This window comes from Gadus morhua, chromosome 20 (genome assembly GCF_902167405.1).
Source record: "Gadus morhua chromosome 20, gadMor3.0, whole genome shotgun sequence".
NCBI classification, from domain to species: domain Eukaryota; kingdom Metazoa; phylum Chordata; class Actinopteri; order Gadiformes; family Gadidae; genus Gadus; species Gadus morhua.
In genome coordinates this window covers 1,845,260-1,867,327 of record NC_044067.1, presented here as the reverse complement: position 1 = coordinate 1,867,327, position 22,068 = coordinate 1,845,260, and the positions used below count along the sequence as shown (strand labels likewise).

At 47.1% G+C, this 22,068-nt stretch overlaps 1 protein-coding gene across 1 annotated transcript; it reads left to right on the top strand.

Moving 5' to 3' along the window:
- The first annotated feature begins 89 nt into the window (after positions 1-89).
- LOC115532901 (muscleblind-like protein 2a) lies at positions 90-21,874 on the top strand. Its single transcript, XM_030342929.1, is given in 12 exon segments — positions 90-227; positions 1,808-2,483; positions 7,786-7,950; positions 8,270-8,479; positions 11,161-11,211; positions 11,213-11,269; positions 11,271-11,423; positions 12,963-13,016; positions 13,396-13,546; positions 14,145-14,180; positions 15,156-15,247; positions 18,014-21,874. Coding segments are annotated over 11 exon segments (1,158 nt in total). The 5' UTR covers positions 90-227; positions 1,808-2,309; the 3' UTR covers positions 18,029-21,874.
- Positions 21,875-22,068: the final 194 nt, after the last annotated feature.

Here is a 22,068-nt window from a genome sequence, read left to right as displayed (position 1 = left end):
GCTGAAAGACTGTCAGTGTGGAATGGTCTCCCAGATTTGCAGTGTCTGCCTCTGATTCCTATTGGCCGGCTCCAGACGTGGGAGGGCCTTAAGGGAGGCGGGCAGACAGGCAGGAAGGGGTCGGCTGGAAATGTTTCTGCCTATGGTTTCTGCTAGACAGTTGAGCAGACACTACTTTTCCTTTACGGTCCGTGGAACTAAGCCGTTGTGGGGGCAGTGGGAATAAGGTAAATATGCTCTTGTTTGGATCAACGGCGTACTGGGAAAGGACTGGGTAACTACCCACAACACGTTGGCTGAGATTCCAGAGGAACGTGCAGCATTTGAGTGGGTAGTTTCCCTTGCTCCGTTTCCTGACTTGTGCCCAAAGGAATTTGCTTTATAATGCTTTTAAATACCATGCCTTAAAAGCTGAGAGGAGGTTATGGCTCTGGACGTATGTTAAGTGGAGGGGGGAGTGGACGCAGGGTTCGAGTTGCTGAAGGTCCTAAGTTAAAGAGTTCTCCTTTTGTATGAGCGCTTTCATTTTGGAGAAGTGCACTCTTTTTTTTTCTTTCTGCTTGCGCTGCGACTTCCTGTGTGTTCCAATACTAAGTGTGTGTGTCCTGTTCCCAGGTCACCCGAGTCCATACTCTTAGCAGTGATTCCCTTGTTTGGTAGGCATGGGCTATATAGACTCGGTAGATACTGGTCGCTTAACCATTAAGCAGGGGGTGAGCTTGTGGAACCAACATGTGGTATTGACATGATCTTTCTATTGCATACGTTATTCACGTGAGAAAGCACACATTAGAGCCCTTTACTCTACGTGTGTATAGGGTGGCTTCTTGTGTTGTCTGACATGTTTAAATACCAACATGGTGGTTCTGTTTGAATATTTAATACATTCTTACTCTTAAACAATGCGTTTATACAATGTATTCTCCCGTTTTCGTGCCATGCTGAGATTCAATCTGAATGAGAGGCATGTCACGAGTGTATTCCTCTGCCATGGCACAGTAAAGGTGACCCAGTTAAATTGAGTCCATCAGAGATGTTCCAGAGCGAAATGTAGGCTAATCAACTACCCAATCCAACCCTGTACGGTGGCGGCGGGGCCGATGCGGCCAGTTCACAGCCATGAAGAGACTCTGATGGCCGTGTTTCTTTGACGAAAAGCAGTGAATGCGACTACAGGCGTATTTAGATTGGCTTTTGAACGGACAGCGGAGTCATTTCGTAATTTCAACCATGCACCTTTCGTAGCGTAAAGGCCATTGGGCTTATCCTGCAACCACTTCCCTTTCGAAACTCTTTACAATAAACGGATCATCTGTTGCCTGATGGGCTCTTTGATGACATTGTTCTTTGCTTCCTGTTATACCCAGACCCACTGCTGTAGCCGCTACCAGCCCCGAGCCCCTTATCTGGCCCACAGAGGAGTGTTACACGCAGGCCCTTCTAGATGTGGCTGGGGCCACATGGTAGCCAATGTGGAGCAGCCTCTGATCAGGGTGTACTGCTTTACCTGATCTCGGTGTAACCTATTAAACCGTCAAACACAGAGACGTAGAAGGAAGTTGTAGAGGGGAACAAAACGATGAGTAGCAGACCTCAGGTCAGCCTGACCTGACGGAACCCCATGGTTCTGTCAAAGTTATGTTGAAGTGTGAATCACACGAAGGAAGGCTGTGACTTTAACAATGTACTGAATATAGTACCCACTAGTTTTACATGATGCATTGTCCTTCTAGCACGTACTGTATACATTATGGAAGTAAGGTAATTATGGGGAGCTAACAATTATGTTTCTATCTTTCTTTTTCAGATCAACAGAAAGTGCCTTTGACAAGACCTCCCCTACTTGAAGCCGTACCGTGTTGAACACCTGTACCCCCTTTAAGGCCTCCTGCTCCGCTGTACCTCACCTGCAAACCGTCTGATTCACTGGCCAATAGATTCACAGATTTGCGCATTAGGTTTTTCGAGGAGAGGGAGGAAACTCTTACAACGGACGGGTTTCTGCAGATGTTGCCATGAGGTCTTCTTGCCTGTCCTTTGACCAGGCGATGTAGAGGACTTCACATTTGAATGTATTGTAGAACCAGCTACCTTGGTTCTTCCTTGTATGGCTGTTGACTTTTCCACATTTTGTGTTTTTTTTTTTTGCCTTGATACTCGATCGGCTTATGGACGACAACTCATTTTGTTTCAATTTATTTTCTTTTTAACAATGAGGGACATCTCCGCATAGGTAGATTGTTTTATTTCTCAGCACGTGTGACGTCAGGTTTTAACGCCTCCAAAAAGATAACCCCCGATATCTGGCCATGGCTTTGAATATGTCCTCGATAAGGGACACAAAATGGCTAACTCTGGAAGTGTGCCGGCAGTTCCAGAGAGGAACTTGTTCACGTAGTGACGAGGAATGCAAATTTGCACATCCACCAAAGAGCTGCCAAGTGGAAAATGGGAGAGTTATTGCCTGCTTTGACTCTCTGAAGGTAAGGGATCTTACTCACTATTTCTGTACTCGCATGAAATTAACAAAGCATAACACTAACCGAGCAATCATTTATCAACCCTTAGAGTTATATCATTTTAAAACTAGGCCTATGTTGTTATTATTATGGAGTGTTTTTTGGTTGGTAAAAGCTGCATTAGGGTCGAAATGCAGCACTTGCTCAGTCGAGTTACATCACATTTATTCCGTTAGTTCAACAGCTTTTTTGACAAATGGCCACAGCTGTTCCTCACTGCAGCGTCTTCCTACCTAGCATAGCAACATAGCATCACCCTCTGGCTAATTTGCATTTAGACTCGCCATCATTTAGTGTAAAACATCCTCCTGAATCAGACGCCTTGATCAAACCTCAGAACGACAGCGTCGGATCTGCTCCGGGTGTAACTAACGGATCACAGCTCAGAGGCCCTTGCAGTGGTGGTGGGCCCCTGGCTCTCCTCATGGGAGAAGTGAAAGGAGTCCGCCCAGACTGATACCTGATTATCAGACACACCATAGGTCTTGGCCAGTGTCACACGGTTGCCACCGCTTCCCCCTAACAGGGCTGTTATTGACTCACTCTTCCCCATGGGTCCACATGGGTCCACAACACACACCGCTCATGTGTTTTTCTGTACAATGTGACCAGAGTCATGCCTCCGAGTGTGTGTTCTCCTCTCAGGGGGAAGGGGTGCTCTTTTAAACAGCTGTGCTAAGCGTATTCCTCACTCGTCTATTCTGCGCTCATTTGGGTGTTAGCCCTGATTTGCTTATTGGCTTTGTCGTTTTTGCTTTTAAAATAATGCATGGTGGGCACCCACCACCACCCGTGACAAACAGGATTAAAACGCTCACAAGCATAAACCCACGCCACGGATGGTGAAATTCACACTGCATCGCCAAGAACGTTATGTCACCGTACTCGGGTAATACGAGGCCGTCGCTCAACTCATCAAGCCCGAGTATGAATTGCGGTGTTCATTCGGTAGCTTATTTGTGGAGGGAAAGGTTGAGAATAACAACAACTATATTGGGCTTGGATTCACAGGGCAGCAATGAAAGAGATTGGATGGCAAATCTGCATTTGCTGCAGTCATGTGATGCTGTCACAGCTCTCTCCCCCGATGAATAGCTTGTTGTCTGAGAGGGCATTTCGAATGTGGCTGTCCCTCTCCAGCCCCGTCAGAGCGCTGTCAGCCCGTCTCCTTCCCCCATGCGGGGCAAACGCCATCGCTAGACCTTCACCTCCCTCCCAGGGCCTTCTCATCCCCCAACAGAAAGCCTGGCCTGGGTTGCTTCAAATGTGGGTTTTAGGGAGAGGGGGAGTGCAGGGCTTCTTAGCATGCTTTGGAGGAGCAATATCCGTTGCAGCTGCGTGTTTTGGATATTGCCTTGTCAAAAAACGATTTATTCCCCCTGTCTTTGTTGTTGGTGTTCCTGTCATGTTATTCTCCTCGCTCCGGGAGACTGGTACCTGCCGTACACGGCCCACAGAGGCAGTTAGAGAGACGGTAATTGCTCTGCGATAGAACCGGGATAGTGCTATAATTCTCGAGCCACTCTCTCCGCCTCAACAGACCTTGATGATCAATGCATGAGCCTCGCGTAACTACAATGATGCACACACCATCTCAGATAGGGCCCCCATATCGTCACATCTGTATGCCTAGCGCTCACTCCCACTAGAGCGCACACATACACACACACACACACCAAGAAACCGCAGTGTTTGTGTTTGGCTGCATACCGGGAGTCCGTTGGCTCATCCCGGGCGCCCTGTAAACAGCTAGCAGCAGTGGGTGGAGTGGCCAGCAGGCGGGGGCTTCGCTGATTCACCAATTACCGACAACATTCCTCCCCGGGCCTGATTCGGGGCACATGGTCCTGCATGGTAACTGGTATCTTGTGACCAGCACACATGATGCCCGCTGGGTGCCCTCTCCCTCCTTAACAACGGTGGAAATATCATTCTATTATTTTGAACCACGGAAACGCCACTGCTGTGTCACGGCTAAAGATGAATCTGCTGTGATTTTAATGGGCTGTGTAATTATGTCGTACTACTGTGATTATCTAGTGTACTTTCTACTATTATATCTTGTGAGCTCTTCTCTTTCAGCCCCTCTTATTGTGACCCACACTTTGCAGTGCTGAAGCCTAGTGACTGCTTTTCTTAGACTATCTGCATACACTGCAAGATCTCTGGCTCAGCATAGGCTCCCGAGGTGCGCACAGAACAGCTTTCCTCCACCGCTCTCCTGCTGTAGCCTCCCTATGCATCCAGACATACCTGCCGGCCTGTGTGGCTAAATAAAACCTCAATAAACCGCCAATCCCAGGAGATTGGTGCGGTTCTGTTGATGGAAGATTCTCATGAATTGTAATGATTGTTGACTGTCATTAACCCGTGTGTGTAAAACATTATCACCATTGTTTTCAACCAGTTTTATGTTTAAACTGTCAACACCAATGGCTAAAATGAGGGCAATAAGCTCAAAAGAATAAGGAGCAACGTTTCCACCATTACTGCTTGTGGGTTTGCTTCAATAAAGAATAAAAAACCAGGTTCACATTCATGAGGGAGCAGACCACCCAATCAGGAGGAGTTGCTATATTTTCAAATTTTGTTGCAATGCGTCACATGGCTTCGAGAACACGTTAACACATAATTGACTCAAACATGTTTGCAAAAGCCGACATTATTGAGAAACCAGTATTAATACACCACCCCGCCCTTTTCGTTCACACCACTCCCTTTTTCTTGTCAGTCCAAAACTAGCTGGCACAAGTACGGATGGAGGATGAACAGGGCGAGTATTGAGCACTGAGCAGACCCAAAAGGCCTTGGAACTGAGGATATTTGCTGATCAATGAGAATCCCTTTAACCGGCATGCAGAAACCTCAGGACTGGGTCGTGTGTGAATGTTGGACTTTGTGCCCCAGACGCCCCGCCTGTACAGAAACTTAGATAAAGGATCCGGCTTCTGATTCGTCTGGACGAGCACACACATTCATCTGGCTTGTTACTCTTGTATGTCACTGGCCAACCAACGCAGACCGCTGCATTCCGGTATCGCCGAATGCTAAATCCCCCGCTGATATTTGGAAGCATCCATTAGAATGCATTACAGAGCTATTTATAGGCCTACTTTATTTAGATGCAGCCCTGGAATCTTATTAGACTAAAGTATCTTATGGAGCCTCATGTTAGCCAATAATCCATTATTCTTGTGATGTGGGATGCAATGATTGGTCGTTTTGATGGCGCAGTCCTGCTGGAAGCATGTGTTGTGTACTTACAAGAGTGTCCACTGAGTTTTGTTTACATAACCAGACAAGCTTGTATATACACGCATACGTATGCATGCATAAATACAAAAAGTGGTAGTTTTATATTATACAATGCAAAGCGCTGTTGGTTTCAACTGAAGGTGACCTTTACAGTGAGGTCTGGCATACTGGTAAATCAGCAATACCTTACCACAATAACCCATACATGACAAATTGACGGACTAGTCGTATTTCTAGCCAACTAAAGACGTCTTGGCTTTCTATGCAATGCAGATAATGAGAAGAGAATAAGGGGTACACTGAGCGAATGAAAAATAAAAGGTATTATGGAAAATATGACCTCTTTCCCTTACTCCTCTCGGGGCTTAGAGATGGGTTTTATCTGAGGAGCCTAGGGTCGAATGAAATGAAATAAGGGATTTGTGTAAAAGTCTGCAAAACGCCCCAAATTATTCTTGAGTAAAGGAGTCTGAAAATGAAAAAACACTGAGCCTGGTTATGCCCCTAACGAGGTCCACAGTGATCCTGTGTTCGTGGGCGTTCTTTACATTGCATCGTTGTCTTCATCGGGAAAACCGACGAGCACATGATGAATTTGACTGTGAAAAAAACAAAAAACACATTTAAATCCATGCGCCTTTAGTGACATCCTTTTGTTTGTGAACAAGGCCAAACTGTGTGTGAGTAAACAGCTGCTCCAGCGTCTCTGACTGAGGCCTGACTGGAGGGCTTTGTGTCATTAAAGGAGGAATAGTGTCCTATTTATGAGGAAAAGTAAATTACCCGGCGTCGGGAGTTAAACAGAATGACATAATTGTTCCAAAGGGAACACTTAAATTAGGGGGGACTAAATGCACACATGGGAAATGCATGATGGGTAAGCTGCCATGACAGCGGGCTACGGGTGTGCGTGTGGAAACGGGCGTGTGTCACTTATTAGATATTACCATCGGACATGGTGATGAGAATGTAAAAGAGATAAGAGTATTAGGTGGCCTGTTTCTATTACTGCTCTGCGTTAGATGTGGGAGTGTGTGTGTGAATGAGGGCTGGTTTAAGCAGCCTCCCCTGGTTTAAGACCGAGTCTGACTCGGTCTTAAACCAGCCATCATCCACACACATTCTTACACGTCTGAAATAGAGATCCGTATCAGAGCTAGAGTTATTCTGTAGGTTTCCCAGACCCTGCAGTGCAGTGTTACTGTATCTCCATACTTGTTGCTCACGCAGGCAAAATGAAGAACCGTCTTAGTATGTCATATAATGTCACACAAACTCTGGCAGGAAGTAGATTGACATGCATCCCCAGGAGGGTGGGGGTATTATTAGTTAGAAATGAGTTCTGGCCTGACCGTATCAAAGGATTTGCTTATTTGCATATTAAGGACAGAGGGGGCTTATGTATGATTAGTCTTGTTCGCTCGCTTGATGGACAGGAGTGACAACAATCGGCTTATTGCCAAGTGTGATGAGGGGATAAATAGCTTGTTAATATCCAGGCTAGCAGGGCATCGGAGATGTCTTAATATCTGTTGGAGCAACAGTAACCGCCTGGTGGTGAGAAGTTACAAATATGGAGCGGGAAAACTGTTAACCCAAAACGATGATGACATGTTTCAGCTTGAACTCAATTAGTAATAAACTGCACCCTGTCCTCTCTCTCTTTGTTTGAGAGAGGCAGAGAGAGAGAGAGGCAGAGAGAGAGAGAGAGAGAGAGAGAGAGAGAGAGAGAGAACTAACTACCTATAGCAAGCATGTGTCTGCCCATGCTTCACAACTTAACAAGCTAGCCATAGGCAATATATAATATTCTGAGGTATTTATCAAAGTGCTATTCATCCCTAAAGATTGTATAAATCACTAGCAATACTAAATCGATATTTATTCAGTGGCACTGGCAACATAAGCACACTACTCCTGCTGATGACCAAATGCTAGCGGCCCTTCCATGTATTCATCTCCTATCATCTCCACGCCCCCCCCCCCCCCCCCCCCCCCTGTTGTCTCCTAGGGTCGCTGCTTAAGAGAAAACTGCAAGTATCTCCATCCGCCATCGCACTTAAAAACACAGCTGGAGATCAACGGACGCAACAACCTGATCCAGCAGAAGACTGCGGCCGCCATGTTGGCCCAGCAGATGCAGTTCATGATCCCAGGAACCAGCATGCAGGCCATGGTAAGGGCAGGTCCCCGCCCGCCACACAATAGACATACAGGCGGACAGGTGGAGGCGGTAACGCCCCCTGCCACGCACGTTGATCTCAGCCAAATGTGGGCGAGGTGACTCACACTGCAGGGGAGGGCTTTGACCTCCTGACCCCGGTCGCCCCACCTATCACAAAAAATATGAATCCCTTGTTCAACATTTGATTGAACCTTTTATGGATTCAGGTGAGTCCCGTTGAGGTTGTGCACCTCTTCAACAGGAGAGCCCTTATGGACCGAGGTGACAGCAGTGAACCCGACAGCCGCTGACACTCTGCTCCCCTCCACAGCCCACGTTCTCCATGGCCCAGGGGCTGGGCCCGAGCCCCGGCCTGAGCTACAGCCCCTACCTGACGCCCATGAGCCACGGCATGGGCCTGATGTCCACCGAGATGCTCCCCAGCAACCAGATGCTGGTGTCGGGCAGCCCCACGGTCGCGGTCCAGAGCCAGAACGCCTCGAACTCCCCCTCACAGAAGCAGCGCTCGGACAAGTTAGAGGTACAGTCCGGCCCGGGGAGGAGGATGAAGTTATCTCGATTTCTATTTCATTGTCTCGATTCTGCAGCTTCCACTGTGGAATTTCGGTTGTTTCTAGATGAAAAGCACGTATCTGTTAACAACCGTCAACCACACACACAGAAGCTGTGTTCGAAATCGTTCCCCATCACGGATATAGTGCACTATGTAGGGTGCTCGCCATTTTGTAGTGGTGTTCGAATTCTCAGTGGTTAATTTCATGCACTATATAGTGGACGTAAAATACCCCAAATTTGAGTGTACATACGATTTTCCCTACATGTTACACCCGTGTACCACAATGCAATGCGGTCATGTTTTTCCGGAGGAGAAGAAGAAGATGAATAACCGCGAAAACAAATACATTTAATGATGGAGTCTCCGGCTTTCGTTTAGAAATGTCAGCAATTCAATTTCGATTTTAACATAGACAAATTTAACATTCAAAATGAATTAAAAAAAAATGTATCAAGGAAATGTAACATTCAATATCAATACAACCTCCAGCTTTCCTCGTGAGTGCCCGGTTTGTTTACATGATGTGGGCGCATCTGTCTGCGTCACACAAATACCCGGCGCATTCACTGACGCAAATGACGTTTAGAAATGTTCAGCGTAGTGTCCGAATTCTCGTTTACATAGGGAATTGTGAGTGAGTGAATAGGGAACGATTTCGAAACACAGCTAGAGTGTGTGTGGTTGACGGCTGGTTGAAGCAGCCTCACCTGGCCCGAGCCAGGCTGATTAGACTCTGGGGCTGGGTGAGGCTGCACACCTGTGGTGCGTCTGCTAATCAAGGAACACAGGCTGAACGTGGGCTGTCTCCCAAACGACTGCTGCAGTGTCCTACAACTCGGAACTCGGAAATTCGGGTTGTCATTTCAGTGCTCTAACTTGTCCAACTTGACGTCAGTAATAACAGCCAACCTTAAGACTTCATCGTTAACGGGAAAGTCATTATTATAAGTGTTTGACGTTTTGACACATAATGCAATAAGTGTTTATCATTAAAACTTCACTCTGGATATAGCGAAAGCTATCATCAACATCTATTTTTACGGATTAAATTAGCTTGCCAGTTGGTCTCCTATGGTATTCATTTGCCTCCAAAAAATGCATAGATTTTTTGTAATTGACATTTTGTAATTGTCAAAGAACCAGAATATGGCGAACTTCCTTTGGCAGAACACAGCCTCCAAAGTACACAAAGACAAGCAAGTCAGAAGGCAGCGGCCCTCCATTGGGACCCCGCTCAGGGCTGCTGTTGAACGGTCTTTTAGCTGAGAAAGGTTCCTAACCGGGTGAAATGACCCGCAAGTGCCTAAGTGGCAGCCGAGATAGGAGCTGTTTGAATTCCCTAAAAGCTAAGGAAAGGTGCTTCAGTGCTTCCTTTCTTATCTCCTTTAGCGTAGGGTACACTGGACAATCCTCTATGAAAGGAGAGAGTGCCGTGCTACCATTCCTTGCGCAGTAACGATTAAAGCGATTCGGCACCATTTGGCCGTTCACGACAAGGAATGATCAACCTGACCGACAATTATTTTCATACAATCATACTAATTAGGGCTCATGTCGATACCTGAGTGGACAGGAGGGTGAGGGTGTGAAACCATTAATAATGTAGCAACCATTTAGTTTCACTTTTGTGACTGGTTCCTTTTTTTATTTCGATTCTAACCTTGGTAAGGAGTTTGAAACGACGCAGTAAGAACGCACGGGGCAGAGTATCTAAGTGACAGAGTATCTAAGAGCCCTTTTTGGTCACATTTTCATTCGCATCACCACAGCAGACCCATGTCCATACCATCCACCGGTGCATCATGACGTAGCCTAGTGTGGGGGCAGTCGGATGATCATGTCTCTTCCGAAGCCCTTATGAATCGTCCTTCACGTCTTTCCTTGACCTAGTGACGTTATCCATCGAGGTCAAGGAAGAGCGGTTAGGAAAGGACATAAGGCGTACCTCCTTAGACTATCAGACCTTGGCCCAGCCATCAGCGCACGCACTAGAAGAGCTCTGACATGCAAGCATGTAATGCCGGCGCTGCCATATTGTTATCTAGCTATCAACTGGTGTACAACATCTGCATCAGAGGAGCCCAGCAAATCACCTGAGGTGGTGTGTGGCTCACTGCTCTCTGAGAACGGGCGGCGCTGTAGCTACCATGGGGTGCCAGTTTGAAGTGCTCCGGATATAATACCACAACGGATAATGATAATTTCTACCAAATGCATGGTCTAGGAGTCGTAAAATCGTGAGAAAAGTATGCACAGCGCGGCGATTCAGGTGGATCGTATACGACGCCCTCTTGCTTTGTATCGGTTGACGACCGGTGTTTCTTAGGCTAGCCACGTGAAGTGACTCGATAGCGCTTCCGTGAGAGACTCTTCCAGTCTAGATTTGTGTGTAGTGTACACCGGTGTCTACATCTCTGGCACAAACAGCTGCCGCTTGTTTGGACAAAGGAAAACATCTCCCTTTGCTTCTCGATCCCTCAAGCGTTTTCCAGAATCCCCCCTTTTTGAAGAGCGACCCTAAACCAGGCGTGTAAACAAGGACCGTTTTCTACTGACTCCCCCGTGCAACGGCGCTGCAGCCCCTCCAAACCCCCCCCCTCGTGACCTTGTGTGACCCTCTGCCTCCCCCCCCCCCCGCTCCCCAGGTGTGCCGAGAGTTCCAGCGGGGAACTGTGCGCGGGGCGAGAGCGGACTGCCCGCTTCGCCCACCCGGGCGACAGCCCCATGATCGACACCAGCGACAACACGGTCACCGGTGTGCATGGACTACATCAAGAGCCGATGCTCCCGGGAGAAGTGGCAAGTATTTCCAACCCTCCTGCACACTTACAGGCCAAAAATCAAGTCCGGCCAGCAGCAGGTCAACCAGGCGGCCGTGGTGGCGCAGGCGGCGGCCGTGGCGGCCATGGTAAGACGGACACACTCACCTGTACCTGTACCTGTACTCAGACCAGACTGTAGACCTGTCCTAGTTGGAGCTTTGGCAGTAAATGTCTCCCTGGTGCTTGCTGACGGACCACGGTGTCGTGTCCGTCCCCTGACGTCCCCATAGAAGTGGAGCACTGCTGTAGTGGACTATCGCTATTAACACGGCTTGGTAACGTACCTGTGACCTGTAACCCTCGGACTAATTACCCCTAGCATTCGGTCGCCTGTCGTGACCTATAATAACATAGAGTATAATAACATAGAGTATACATCATCACTGATATTAAAGGGCCTCTGCGCTGCCAGGGCGATTTACGTACGATTCTTAGATTACTACTGTGATCATAAGGGCTGGGGTTGCTGGTCCAATACCCGGTAGTTAATTAACCAGCCTGGCCTGTAGTTACTGAAAAATAGCTGAAAGCAGGTTCATAGCCCGCGTTGAACCAGACTGAACCAGCTGGCCGTTTCTCCCTATTCGACAGGTACGGGTAAGGGTAATCATTTAGTGCTCGTTAAATGTCCCAAACTTAATTATGCCACAGGCCCCCGTTTATCGTGATACATTTACCTTTTCCCATTGCACCCATGCTCTCTGAAAGCTATCCTCTAGCTAGCTTGTTATCCATCGGCAACAAGCTGTTTTCACCCAGAAGCCGTAACTTTCATAGACGCCTCGCATGTCCATGGACTGCATTAATAGCCACCATTTTACGTCGTTGTTATATCCCACAACTCCATTCGTACCCTTGGCTTTGTTTTAATCCCTCATTTACATTGTCTCACCCTTTTTATTTATTGTTTTGCATGATCCCCAGCCTATAATAACAGGTTTTCGCTTCTCTGTCTAATAATAATATAATAACCCATAATAATACCTATATTACACACCATAGTGGTAGGGTATGGACCGATTGGCCACTGTAACAGAGCTCCACATTCCGTGCTTTGGGATCAGGGATGAGTACACCACCCTGGTCGGTTAGCCTGTTCTTCAGATAGCTCCCTTATTAAAACCAAGCTGTTTATGTCGAATAACATGCTTACCTTACAATATTACCACTGTGTTACAATACATTTTGACAATGCATATATATCACTGATGTTATACCTGTCTTAGCATTGCTGTAGAAGAGCTAGTTATTTTTTTATTATGATTAACAACAACTGATCAACTAATGTTAATGCCATCAATGATAGCACCGATCAGACTGCCTTTAACATAGCCTACCCTCTGTAGCCCTAGCATTGTTCTAGCGATGAGTAGCCAGCCCAGACTGTTCCTAGATCAGCCGTTAGACTGTAGTGAGCGCCGTGAGTCGGCCAAGTTACTGTGCATGCATATTTACGTGGTACACCACAATCAGATTTGTTTTGTTTTGTTTTTTTTCCTTCTCACCTATCCTCCACAATGCAATGCTGTCCCCCATGATGCACCTCTGCTTGCTGTTACCTGTATGTTAATACGCTTGACTCCCATTGGCCCACTGCCATCATGTGCTCGCTGCCTGCTATTAAGACTCAGTCGACTGCCAAAGCAATGAAGCGACCCCTCGAGGCTACGTTAGACCTGGTACTTTGACCTTTTGCTTTGCATGGAGCTACGATTATACTGTGATAACGTATGATTTGGTTACGTTGGGTGAACCCCCTTCCTAGAACTCATCTATTTGTGTATTTGTGCATAATATCATAATCACCTTTAGGCCTATTATTTACTGCCTATGATTTGATTACCTTTAAATGTACTTGGTTAAAGTGTTGTAATTGTTGTTTTTGTTACTCCTTGTAGTACGGTCACCCATTGCTATCCGTAGCCTATAGTCGTACTGTTCTCTTATCCCACGGGGACCCGTGTGTAGTGTGTAAACGATAGCGTGCATGCAGCTCTGACACTGACGCAGACCCGCCCCACAGCACCCCACTGAGTGCCGCTGTGTGTCTCTCACCAGGCCTTCCCCCACAGCATGCTGCACACCCTACCAAAGAGACAAGCTCTGGAGAAGAGCAACGGGGCCAGCCACCTGCTCAACCCCAGCTTCTTGCACTATCAGCAGGCCCTGGCCAACGCGCACCTCCAACAACCCACCTACTTCCCCACAGGTGAGGCCAGCCGCGCCCACTACGGAGCTCTCTGTAGGCCTGCCTGTCACGGTGTAGCCCGTGAATAATAAGGGCTTGTTGTTGAGTGCTAACCCATGATAGGTAGCAGGATTTCCCCGGCAATAACTCTCGGCTTATCAGGATGTCAGCGGCCCGTTTTATAAAAGGGGGCATGTGTTTCCAATCCTCGATCTCGACTCTTTACCTCGTAGGCAGACGTGAGCCGTGAAATCCACACGTAAAGCCCACTCTGTCAACACAGAACTCCTGCTGCTTCGAGTCCTCAACAACACTAGATAAACTGGCCCTGCCGCTGACCCCTGACCCGCGCGCACTCGTAGGGGCTGCAGCCAGTGATTCTGCAGCGCTGTATCCCAGCATGCCAGTTCCTTTTTGTATTGACATAATGCACCCCTCACCCCCCTCTTCAATTACACCGTGGCGCTTCAGTACACTGTGCACTAGTGCGCAGTCGGCGTTTTGAGTTTAACCGGAGAAACTTGAGCCACTCTCACTCTGTATGCCAGTGTTGTGTGTTCACCATGCTTGATGGGATGCGTCCGGACCTAACCTGTGTTCTCATCACGCCATCTCACAGGGTCTGTGTTTTGCATGGCTCCTGCTACCAGTGTTGGTAGGTCCCCTGCACTTTTTGTCTCCTCTCTGTTCTAACATGTCTGGAAGTGAGTGTTAGAGTTGCATGCGTGGATTCTCTCCTTCTGCTGATTTAAAAATGTCAATGTATTGTTTGTTTTGCCTTTCGAGCCTATTAGTGATGTACACAAGGGGTGTGCTTCAACGGGGGAATAGGGAATGACTTGAGAGAGGTGTACATTTAATATGACAACACGATGCATGTATTGTCGTAGAAATAGTTTGAACCCCTTTTATTCTGAAGCAGTAACTATGATCACATGTTAAAAACTGTTTCCATATGTCTCCCCTCTATAACCTCTTAAAAAATAACAAATTAAGATTAAGATATTCTTAAGTGCGATGATCATTCCAATCTGGAGGAATAGATTCAGTTTCTCAAAAAAAAAGTGACGACACAAAATAACATAAAAGAAATATGAACATCCATGACCTTAAGCTACAGTATAAGCTCTAGCCTGTGTGAGCTGCAGAGTTGAGCTGTTAGCTATCCTCTGTGGTGTGCCGTCATCTCTATAGGCTACCCGTCTACGCCTCCACGCCTTTATGCCCTGTGGCTTTGCTGTGTGTGTGTGTGTGTGTGTGTGTGTGCCGGTGTGTGTGCGTGTGCCAATGTGTGTATGTGTGTGTCCAGTCCATGTGTGTGTCTGCGCCTGTGTATGTGAGTGTGTTTGTGTGTGTGTGTGTGTGTGTGTGTGCGCACGTGTGTGTACATATGTGTATCTGCACCTGTGTGCGTGTGCGTGCGCCCCTATGTGTTTGAATGTGTGTGTGTGTGCGCGTGTGTGTGATCGCATGCCACCTGCTGGTTCCGACCGGAAGCGACCGGTCTGCCGCTAATAGCGCCGCTCTTGTGTTTCGTAAGCGTGGGACGTTGAGAGCGCCGTCCCTATGGTTACCGTAACGCTGCCCCTCCCTCTCCATTGCTTCCATGGTGCACCCCCTCCCCCGACAGTCCCCATGATGTACAGTGCTGCTCCCGCTACTGTCTCTGCAGCCAACGCCCCCACCTCCAGCCCCTACGCAGCGGCAGCAGCGGCCAATCAGGTTTGCTCTTTTTTTTTTTTTTTTTTTTTTTTAAAGCTTCCTCTCCATGAATCCTTGGACTCTAAATAAGTGCTCTTCATTAAGTCAGGGAGGGGGGGGGGCGGGGGCTACCTACTTCAGGCCTCCTCTTCCTCCTCCTCCTCCTCCTCCTCCTCCTCCATTCTAATTAGAATTCAGTATTTTAGTGTGGTTGTTTTGTGTCCGGCAGCACTTATTTACAGATCCATCATCTGCATAGAGTCGTTGTGTTTTGCGATCCTTTTTTCTTTTTGTTTTGTTTCGGTGCATGGTTTCTGCTTTTTCTTTGTTCATACGTTAGTGTTCTTCATTCAACATGGAGTCAGGACTCTGCTTTGGTTAGGAGAGGGAAGTGTGCGTCCGTCACTAGGGTTAGGTGTATGTTGGCCCATGGATCACAACTCTGACACCTTATATTTATGTGACATTTATATTTGGGTTTTTCTTTCATACCACATATCACTATATCTTATAGTTTGCCACCATGTGTTTATTGTTTATAATGTTGTGTTTTGATCGTTGAACGTATTGATTTATGAATGCACTGGCTGTCCGACTGCACCTCGCTAACCGCTAGATCACCACGGTAACGAGGGATCGTCCAAGTGGAATGGAAAAATAAATTAAAAAAGGAATTAAATGAAGTGATAAGGCTGATTCAGGATAAGGGGCTGCAACATAGATTACCAACAATAATATAAACTTAAAATAAAAAATTGGGTCATTTGTCAAATGATAAAAATGGAGCAGAGGCGACAGCTCAGGGAGAATAGCTCGTAATAAACGCACAAAACAACGCAACACACACAACACAACACAACACAACACACGACACAACAGCCGGCCCACACTCCAGACCCCGTCGCTCTGCCAGCTCGCGGCCTACAACTCCCACAATGCCCCTGGTTGGCTGCCCCTCCCCCCTCATGCCACAGGCGTGGGCGGGAGAACCGGGCGTGGCTCCAAACGACAACAATGTGAGGCGATGCGCGCCGTATCCACAACACAAAACAACACCCAGGAGGGTTCCCATGGCGATGCGTCGCCGCGGCACCGGGCAGAGCCCACAGAGGCAGCTGTAGTGTGGGAGCGCACTCCGCACACACTCCCGCATTCAGACGCACAACAGACACACAACAACAAATCAGGGCCTGTAGCCAGGCAGCAGTTGAGGAGTTTAGACACCCACACACACACACACACACACACACACACACACACACACACACACACACACACACACACACACACACACACGCACGCACAGTAGTGACCACGCTGTGACCCGGCTGTCAGCGGGGACAGACTCGGGCCGCTCCAATCCCCGGTCAGGCTCAGTGTGAGTCCGCCGGGCCAGACGGGCTGAGCAGCAGAACCAGACAGCGGTACAGACTGGTGCAGAACCAGACAGCGGTACAGACTGGTCCAGAACCAGACAGCGGTCCAGACTGGTCCAGAACCAGACAGCGGTACAGACTGGTGCAGAACCAGACAGCGGTACAGACTGGTCCAGAACCAGACAGCGGTACAGACTGGTGCAGAACCAGACAGCGGTACAGACTGGTCCAGAACCAGACAGCGGTCCAGACTGGTCCAGAACCAGAAAGTGGTCCAGACTGGTCCAGAACCAGACAGTGGTCCAGACTGGTCCAGAACCAGACAGCGGTTCAGAACCAGCCTGTGACCACGGGTCACAGGCTGGTCAGCAGCAGATCTTGGACCAGCGGTCTGCAAATCTGGGACCAGTAGTCAGACAGATCTGGGACCAGTAGTCCCAGATCTGTCTGACCGCTGGTCCAAGATCTGCTGCTGAGCAGCCTGTGACCCGTGGTCACAGGCTGCTCAAGCTACAGAAAACTGCTTTTTCTGTAGCTTGAGATTAGCCTCTACCTGCTCTGACCCTTACCCCTATAGAACACAACAACAATGACAACAAAGGGGTCTTGACCCCTGACCCTAACCCCTATAGAACACAACAACAATAACAACAAAGGGGTCTTGACCCCTGACCCTAACCCCTATAGAACACAACAACAATAACAACAAAGAGGTCTTGACCCCTGACCCTAACCCCTATAAAACACAACAACAATAACAACAAAGGGGTCTTGACCCCTGACCATAACCCCTATAGAACACAACAACAATAACAACAAAGAGGTCTTGACCCCTGACCCTAACCCCCTGTAGAACACAATAACAACAAAGAGGTCTTGACCCCTGACCCTAACCCCTATAGAACACAACAACAATAACAACAAAGAGGTCTTGACCCCTGACCCTAACCCCTATAGAACACAACAACAATAACAACAAAGGGGTCTTGACCCCTGACCCTAACCCCTATAGAATACAACAACAATAACGACAAAGATGCCGTCACCCTAATACCAGAGAGACTAACTGTGATTCTTTTATCAGTGGTGTTTGATAGAAGCCTCTTCTGTGTGACGTTATGTAAAGTGCGCACTGCCCACTCCACCAATCCTTCAAAATGACCCGATTTACCAACGAAAATAGCTTTCCATTTGTAAAGATCATTAGTTGTCAATTAATCTGTAAAGAAAACAGCCCTCCTGGGTACAGCCTCTCGTAACAGAAAATAGAAACCGGACACGATGCCGTTCACAGCGTTACTCTGACGACCTGGTGACCTCTTCATGTGTGACATCATGATCATATCGGCATGGTAACCTGAACGCCTGTGTGCTCGGCCCCATCGAGTGACGTGTGTTTACCCTCCAACAGATCATCCTCAAGTAACGCGTTGGGGGCCGAGCGAGTGCCAAGCAGCCCTGGAGCCCCTCTGTAAATACCACGAGCACCCGCCCCCCGCACCGCAGACCGCACGCTGACACCTGGTCACCACGACGACCGCCCCGCAGGCTGCACGCCGACACCTGGTAACCATGACGACTGCCCCGACGACCGCCCCGACGACTGCCCCGATGACAACACGCTGAGACCTGGTTACCATGACGACCGCCCCGACGACCGCCCCCCTGACGACCGCCCCTGACGACCGCCCCTGACAACCGCCCCTGATGACCGCCTGGTGCGTCCTCACCTGTACGAGGAACAGCTAAACCCCCGCGGTACCGCCCCGGTGTCCGGGTGTGTGTCACGTACCCGTACTAACGGAATCCATATTGATATTTCTCTTGTTTTTTTAATATCTTTTAGTGTCAAATGCAAAAAAAACTAAAAAGGTGTCTCATGCTTACAACTGTTTCTTTCTGACAGACTGTCCACTAGGATGTTTGGGTTTGGTGCACACGAAAAAAAAAAAAAAGGGTGACATTTTTAGAGAAAAGTTGAAACATAATTCTGATTGTTATCCCCAGAGTGTAAAGCCTACATGCTCTTGAACATTTTCCTCATGGCTTTTTATCCCCATGAATGCCCCCTGAGGCAGGCCCATGTTCTGTTCTTCTTCTGACGCGCTGCTCGCACAACAACAGCATCAGTGCTCCACCTGCTGGCGTGCCTTGGCCTTGCATACGTGTCTGTTCAGAGGCGAATAGATAGACCTGTTGAACTATTTAATCCGCTTCCCAGCAATAAGACATGGCAGTTAAGTTAAGAGTCAATTCAAAACATATACTAAGCAACACGTGTGGCAATAGCCCTAGATTGTGTCGCCGCATAGACCGATAGACAGACCGTTTCCCGACGTACGCGTGTGGTCGGAAAACCCTTAATGTAATCACAAGTGGTATTGAGATTTAGTTAAAGTAGACCTACGTTCATGTTTGGCTGGCTAGTGTGCTTTTACTCGCTACGTAACTGAGTTGATTGTTCCTTTTAGTTTTTCCTTTGAATGTTAGAAGTGCCTAAAGAAACGTGTATGTATAAACGAAGAAGAGTTTAGAAAACGACGAGAACATCACTGACAGTGCTATTCCTTTAATCACACTTACAGCTGAGGCACAACCAGAACGACATTAATGTAAGGCTTACTCTGTGTTAGGACGCTCTGTTAAGCCGCTTCGATTTTGTGGTTTTTACTGTATTGCGATAATTTAGTTGCTACTATCAAGTCTCAGATTTATATAATGCACACACATGCATACACACCGTTTATTTGTTAAATAGAAGTATAGAAAATTGGCCATCCTTCTCACATTATGCAATTTAAGGTTCCTAGATGTCAAGTGTATATGGGAGGGGTTGACCTCGCTAATCATGGTCTGGTTGATAAGAGTTTAAACGAACACAACGAAACACGCTTTATTACTCTTTAGTATGTATCCATTTTATGGTTTTGTTTTCTCGTGTTTGTGTTTTACCTTTGCTATTTATTTCCTCCACGATGTATTTGCCTGGTGACCTGAAATTAGTTCCATTTAAAAAAAAGAAACATCCCAAGAGGTTGTGTGCTAGGACTGAGAGTAGACCCTTAAAGAGCCAGTGGACCCAGAACCCAGAGCTGTGTGGATCTCTGTCTGGGTCGCTGGTTACCGCGCCCGCCCAGAGAAAGTTAAACTTCCCGGACACACGCAGAAACGCCACGGTGTGTGTGGATGGTGAGGCTCCGTGTGAGCAGCGATGTTTTCAGTGTCTGCGTCCGAGTGAGGGTTAGGCTTCCCAGGAGGTAGAGCAGTTGTCTTGTAACCGAAAGGTTGCTAGTTCGATCCCCAGCTCCTCCTTGCTGAGTCTTGATGTGTCCCTGAGCAAGACAATGAAGCCTAACTGCTCCTGACGAGCTGGCTGTCGCCTTGCATGGTTGACTCTGCCGTCGGTGTGTCAATGTGTGTATCAACCGATGTAAGTCGCTTTGGATGGAGTCTCCAACAGCATTTTGCTTTGGATAGAGTCTCCAGCATTTTGCGTCTGCTAAATGCCCTAATTGTAATTCCCAGACACTTGTAGTGTACCGCTACGGTCGTGTGGCGGATTGAATATACAACATCGCTCATTATAAAGTTAAGTATAAAAAAGTGGGCGTGGGGTCGTAACCACCCCCCCTCCCTCTTTCCTAAAACTCTCAGCCCAAAACTAATTTGGTAAAACCTCCCTAGTGTTGGGGTCCCATTCCGAGGCGGTGGCCTCCCTGGCTCTCTGAACACACCGTCCTCAACGGATCGGGTTCTCGAGGACGCGTGGACGGCTCTCCCACCGCAGTGCTCTCCCTTCCCACCTGGTTTTATTTTGTCACTTCCAGTTGTGTTCTAAAGTGAATGTAAGTTATTACATGGACCTCCGCTGCAGGGGTCCCTAGGGCCCTCCGGGGGCCTCTCCGGGGCCCTACGGGGGCCTCCAGGGCCCCCCGGGGGCCTGTCGTGTTACGCCGGCCTGCGGAAGGCGTTTTGTTCAGGGATGTTAAAACAATGGCGAGAGAGGGGCTCATTCTAGGCGCTGCCTTGTCTAGCCTACACAGGACAACACACCTCGTATGAGCCAGGCCATAATTATATAGCTTTTATTATATATATGTATGAAAATTGTATTATATAGGTCACATTTTATAAAATAAAAACGAGAAAAAAAATGCATTATAACGTGGTATACTATAACTATAACTGCTACATTTGTTGGAAAGATACAATGTTGAAAACTGTATTTTTGTAGATGACCTATTTAGATTTGTTTTTTGGTTTCTTTACATCCACGTTTGTTAGATTGTACTGACAGTTTGATTTTCTCATTTAATGGCAAATTTAACCTGTACATTTTTTCAATTTATAGGTTTTGGTATATTAATTCTTGTTTAATGAATCGTTTTGTCAGCGTATTATAGGCTTGCAAAGAAAAAAAAAACATTTCATCAATATAATTGAAATCCATACACAACGTGTCCACAAATTGGTTTGCGCTTCGGTTGCTGTTTAAGAATTGCACTTTGTTCCTACAATTTGTTATTTTGTTTTTTTTTCAAATTGCTAATTTTCTTTTTAATGTTTTTATGTGTTTGGACAATTTTTACCTAATTTATTTCAACTGGATGTTCATTTTACTTTTAGGCAGATTGCTTGAATGTCATACAGCTAGATGTGCACGCGCGTCATTTCAGAGTTGAAATCACCCTTAAGTCATCCAAGAGGTATGGACACGACACACAGAATGTTTGCTCTTTTACAAACCAGATAGAAACATTATTTTCAAGCACTTTCTGAGCAGTTGGAGAACTGTCTAGACAAGTTCCTCATGAACTCTGCCTTACCGCTGACCCAACCCGCGTTGCGTTCATAGACTTGTTTTTTCTAGCATGGTAAAGTAAAATAAGAAACTTAACACACATATAGTCTGTAAAATCATCACAAGAGTATTCCGTTTGAGGACAAAATGGGGGTAAAAATATACAAAAGAGACTCTTACTGACGTTGCTGGGCCTGGAGGAAATGGAGAGAGATGGATTGTTCTGATGAAAGTCTGTAAACTCTTTTGGATGACGATGTTGTGCCAGTTACCCGTGGTTCCATCTGTCGTTCTATAGACTGGGCCTTAGTATAATGTTTTACTTTTGAATTGGTTTATGTGACACTCTTAAATATTTGTGTATAATTATGTTTTTATGTTTGTGAATAGTTTTGTTCAAGTAAATCAAAAACTGTGTAAAACCTAATCTTAAAAATTATAATAAAATTAAGTACTATGCTTTAAACCGTGTGTGTGTGTCTGTCTACTGTACTTCCATTATTGCACCACATGCACTGCACTGCACTTTTCTCCAGTTGTCCTAATTCTGTTGTTTATTTTTAGACCCAGATTTATCTATTAAAGTGTAAGGGTTTGGGTTCACTGGCCCTTTAAACTAACCGCCCTGGGGCTGTTACATAGCCTATGAGCCTGGTGTAAAATGG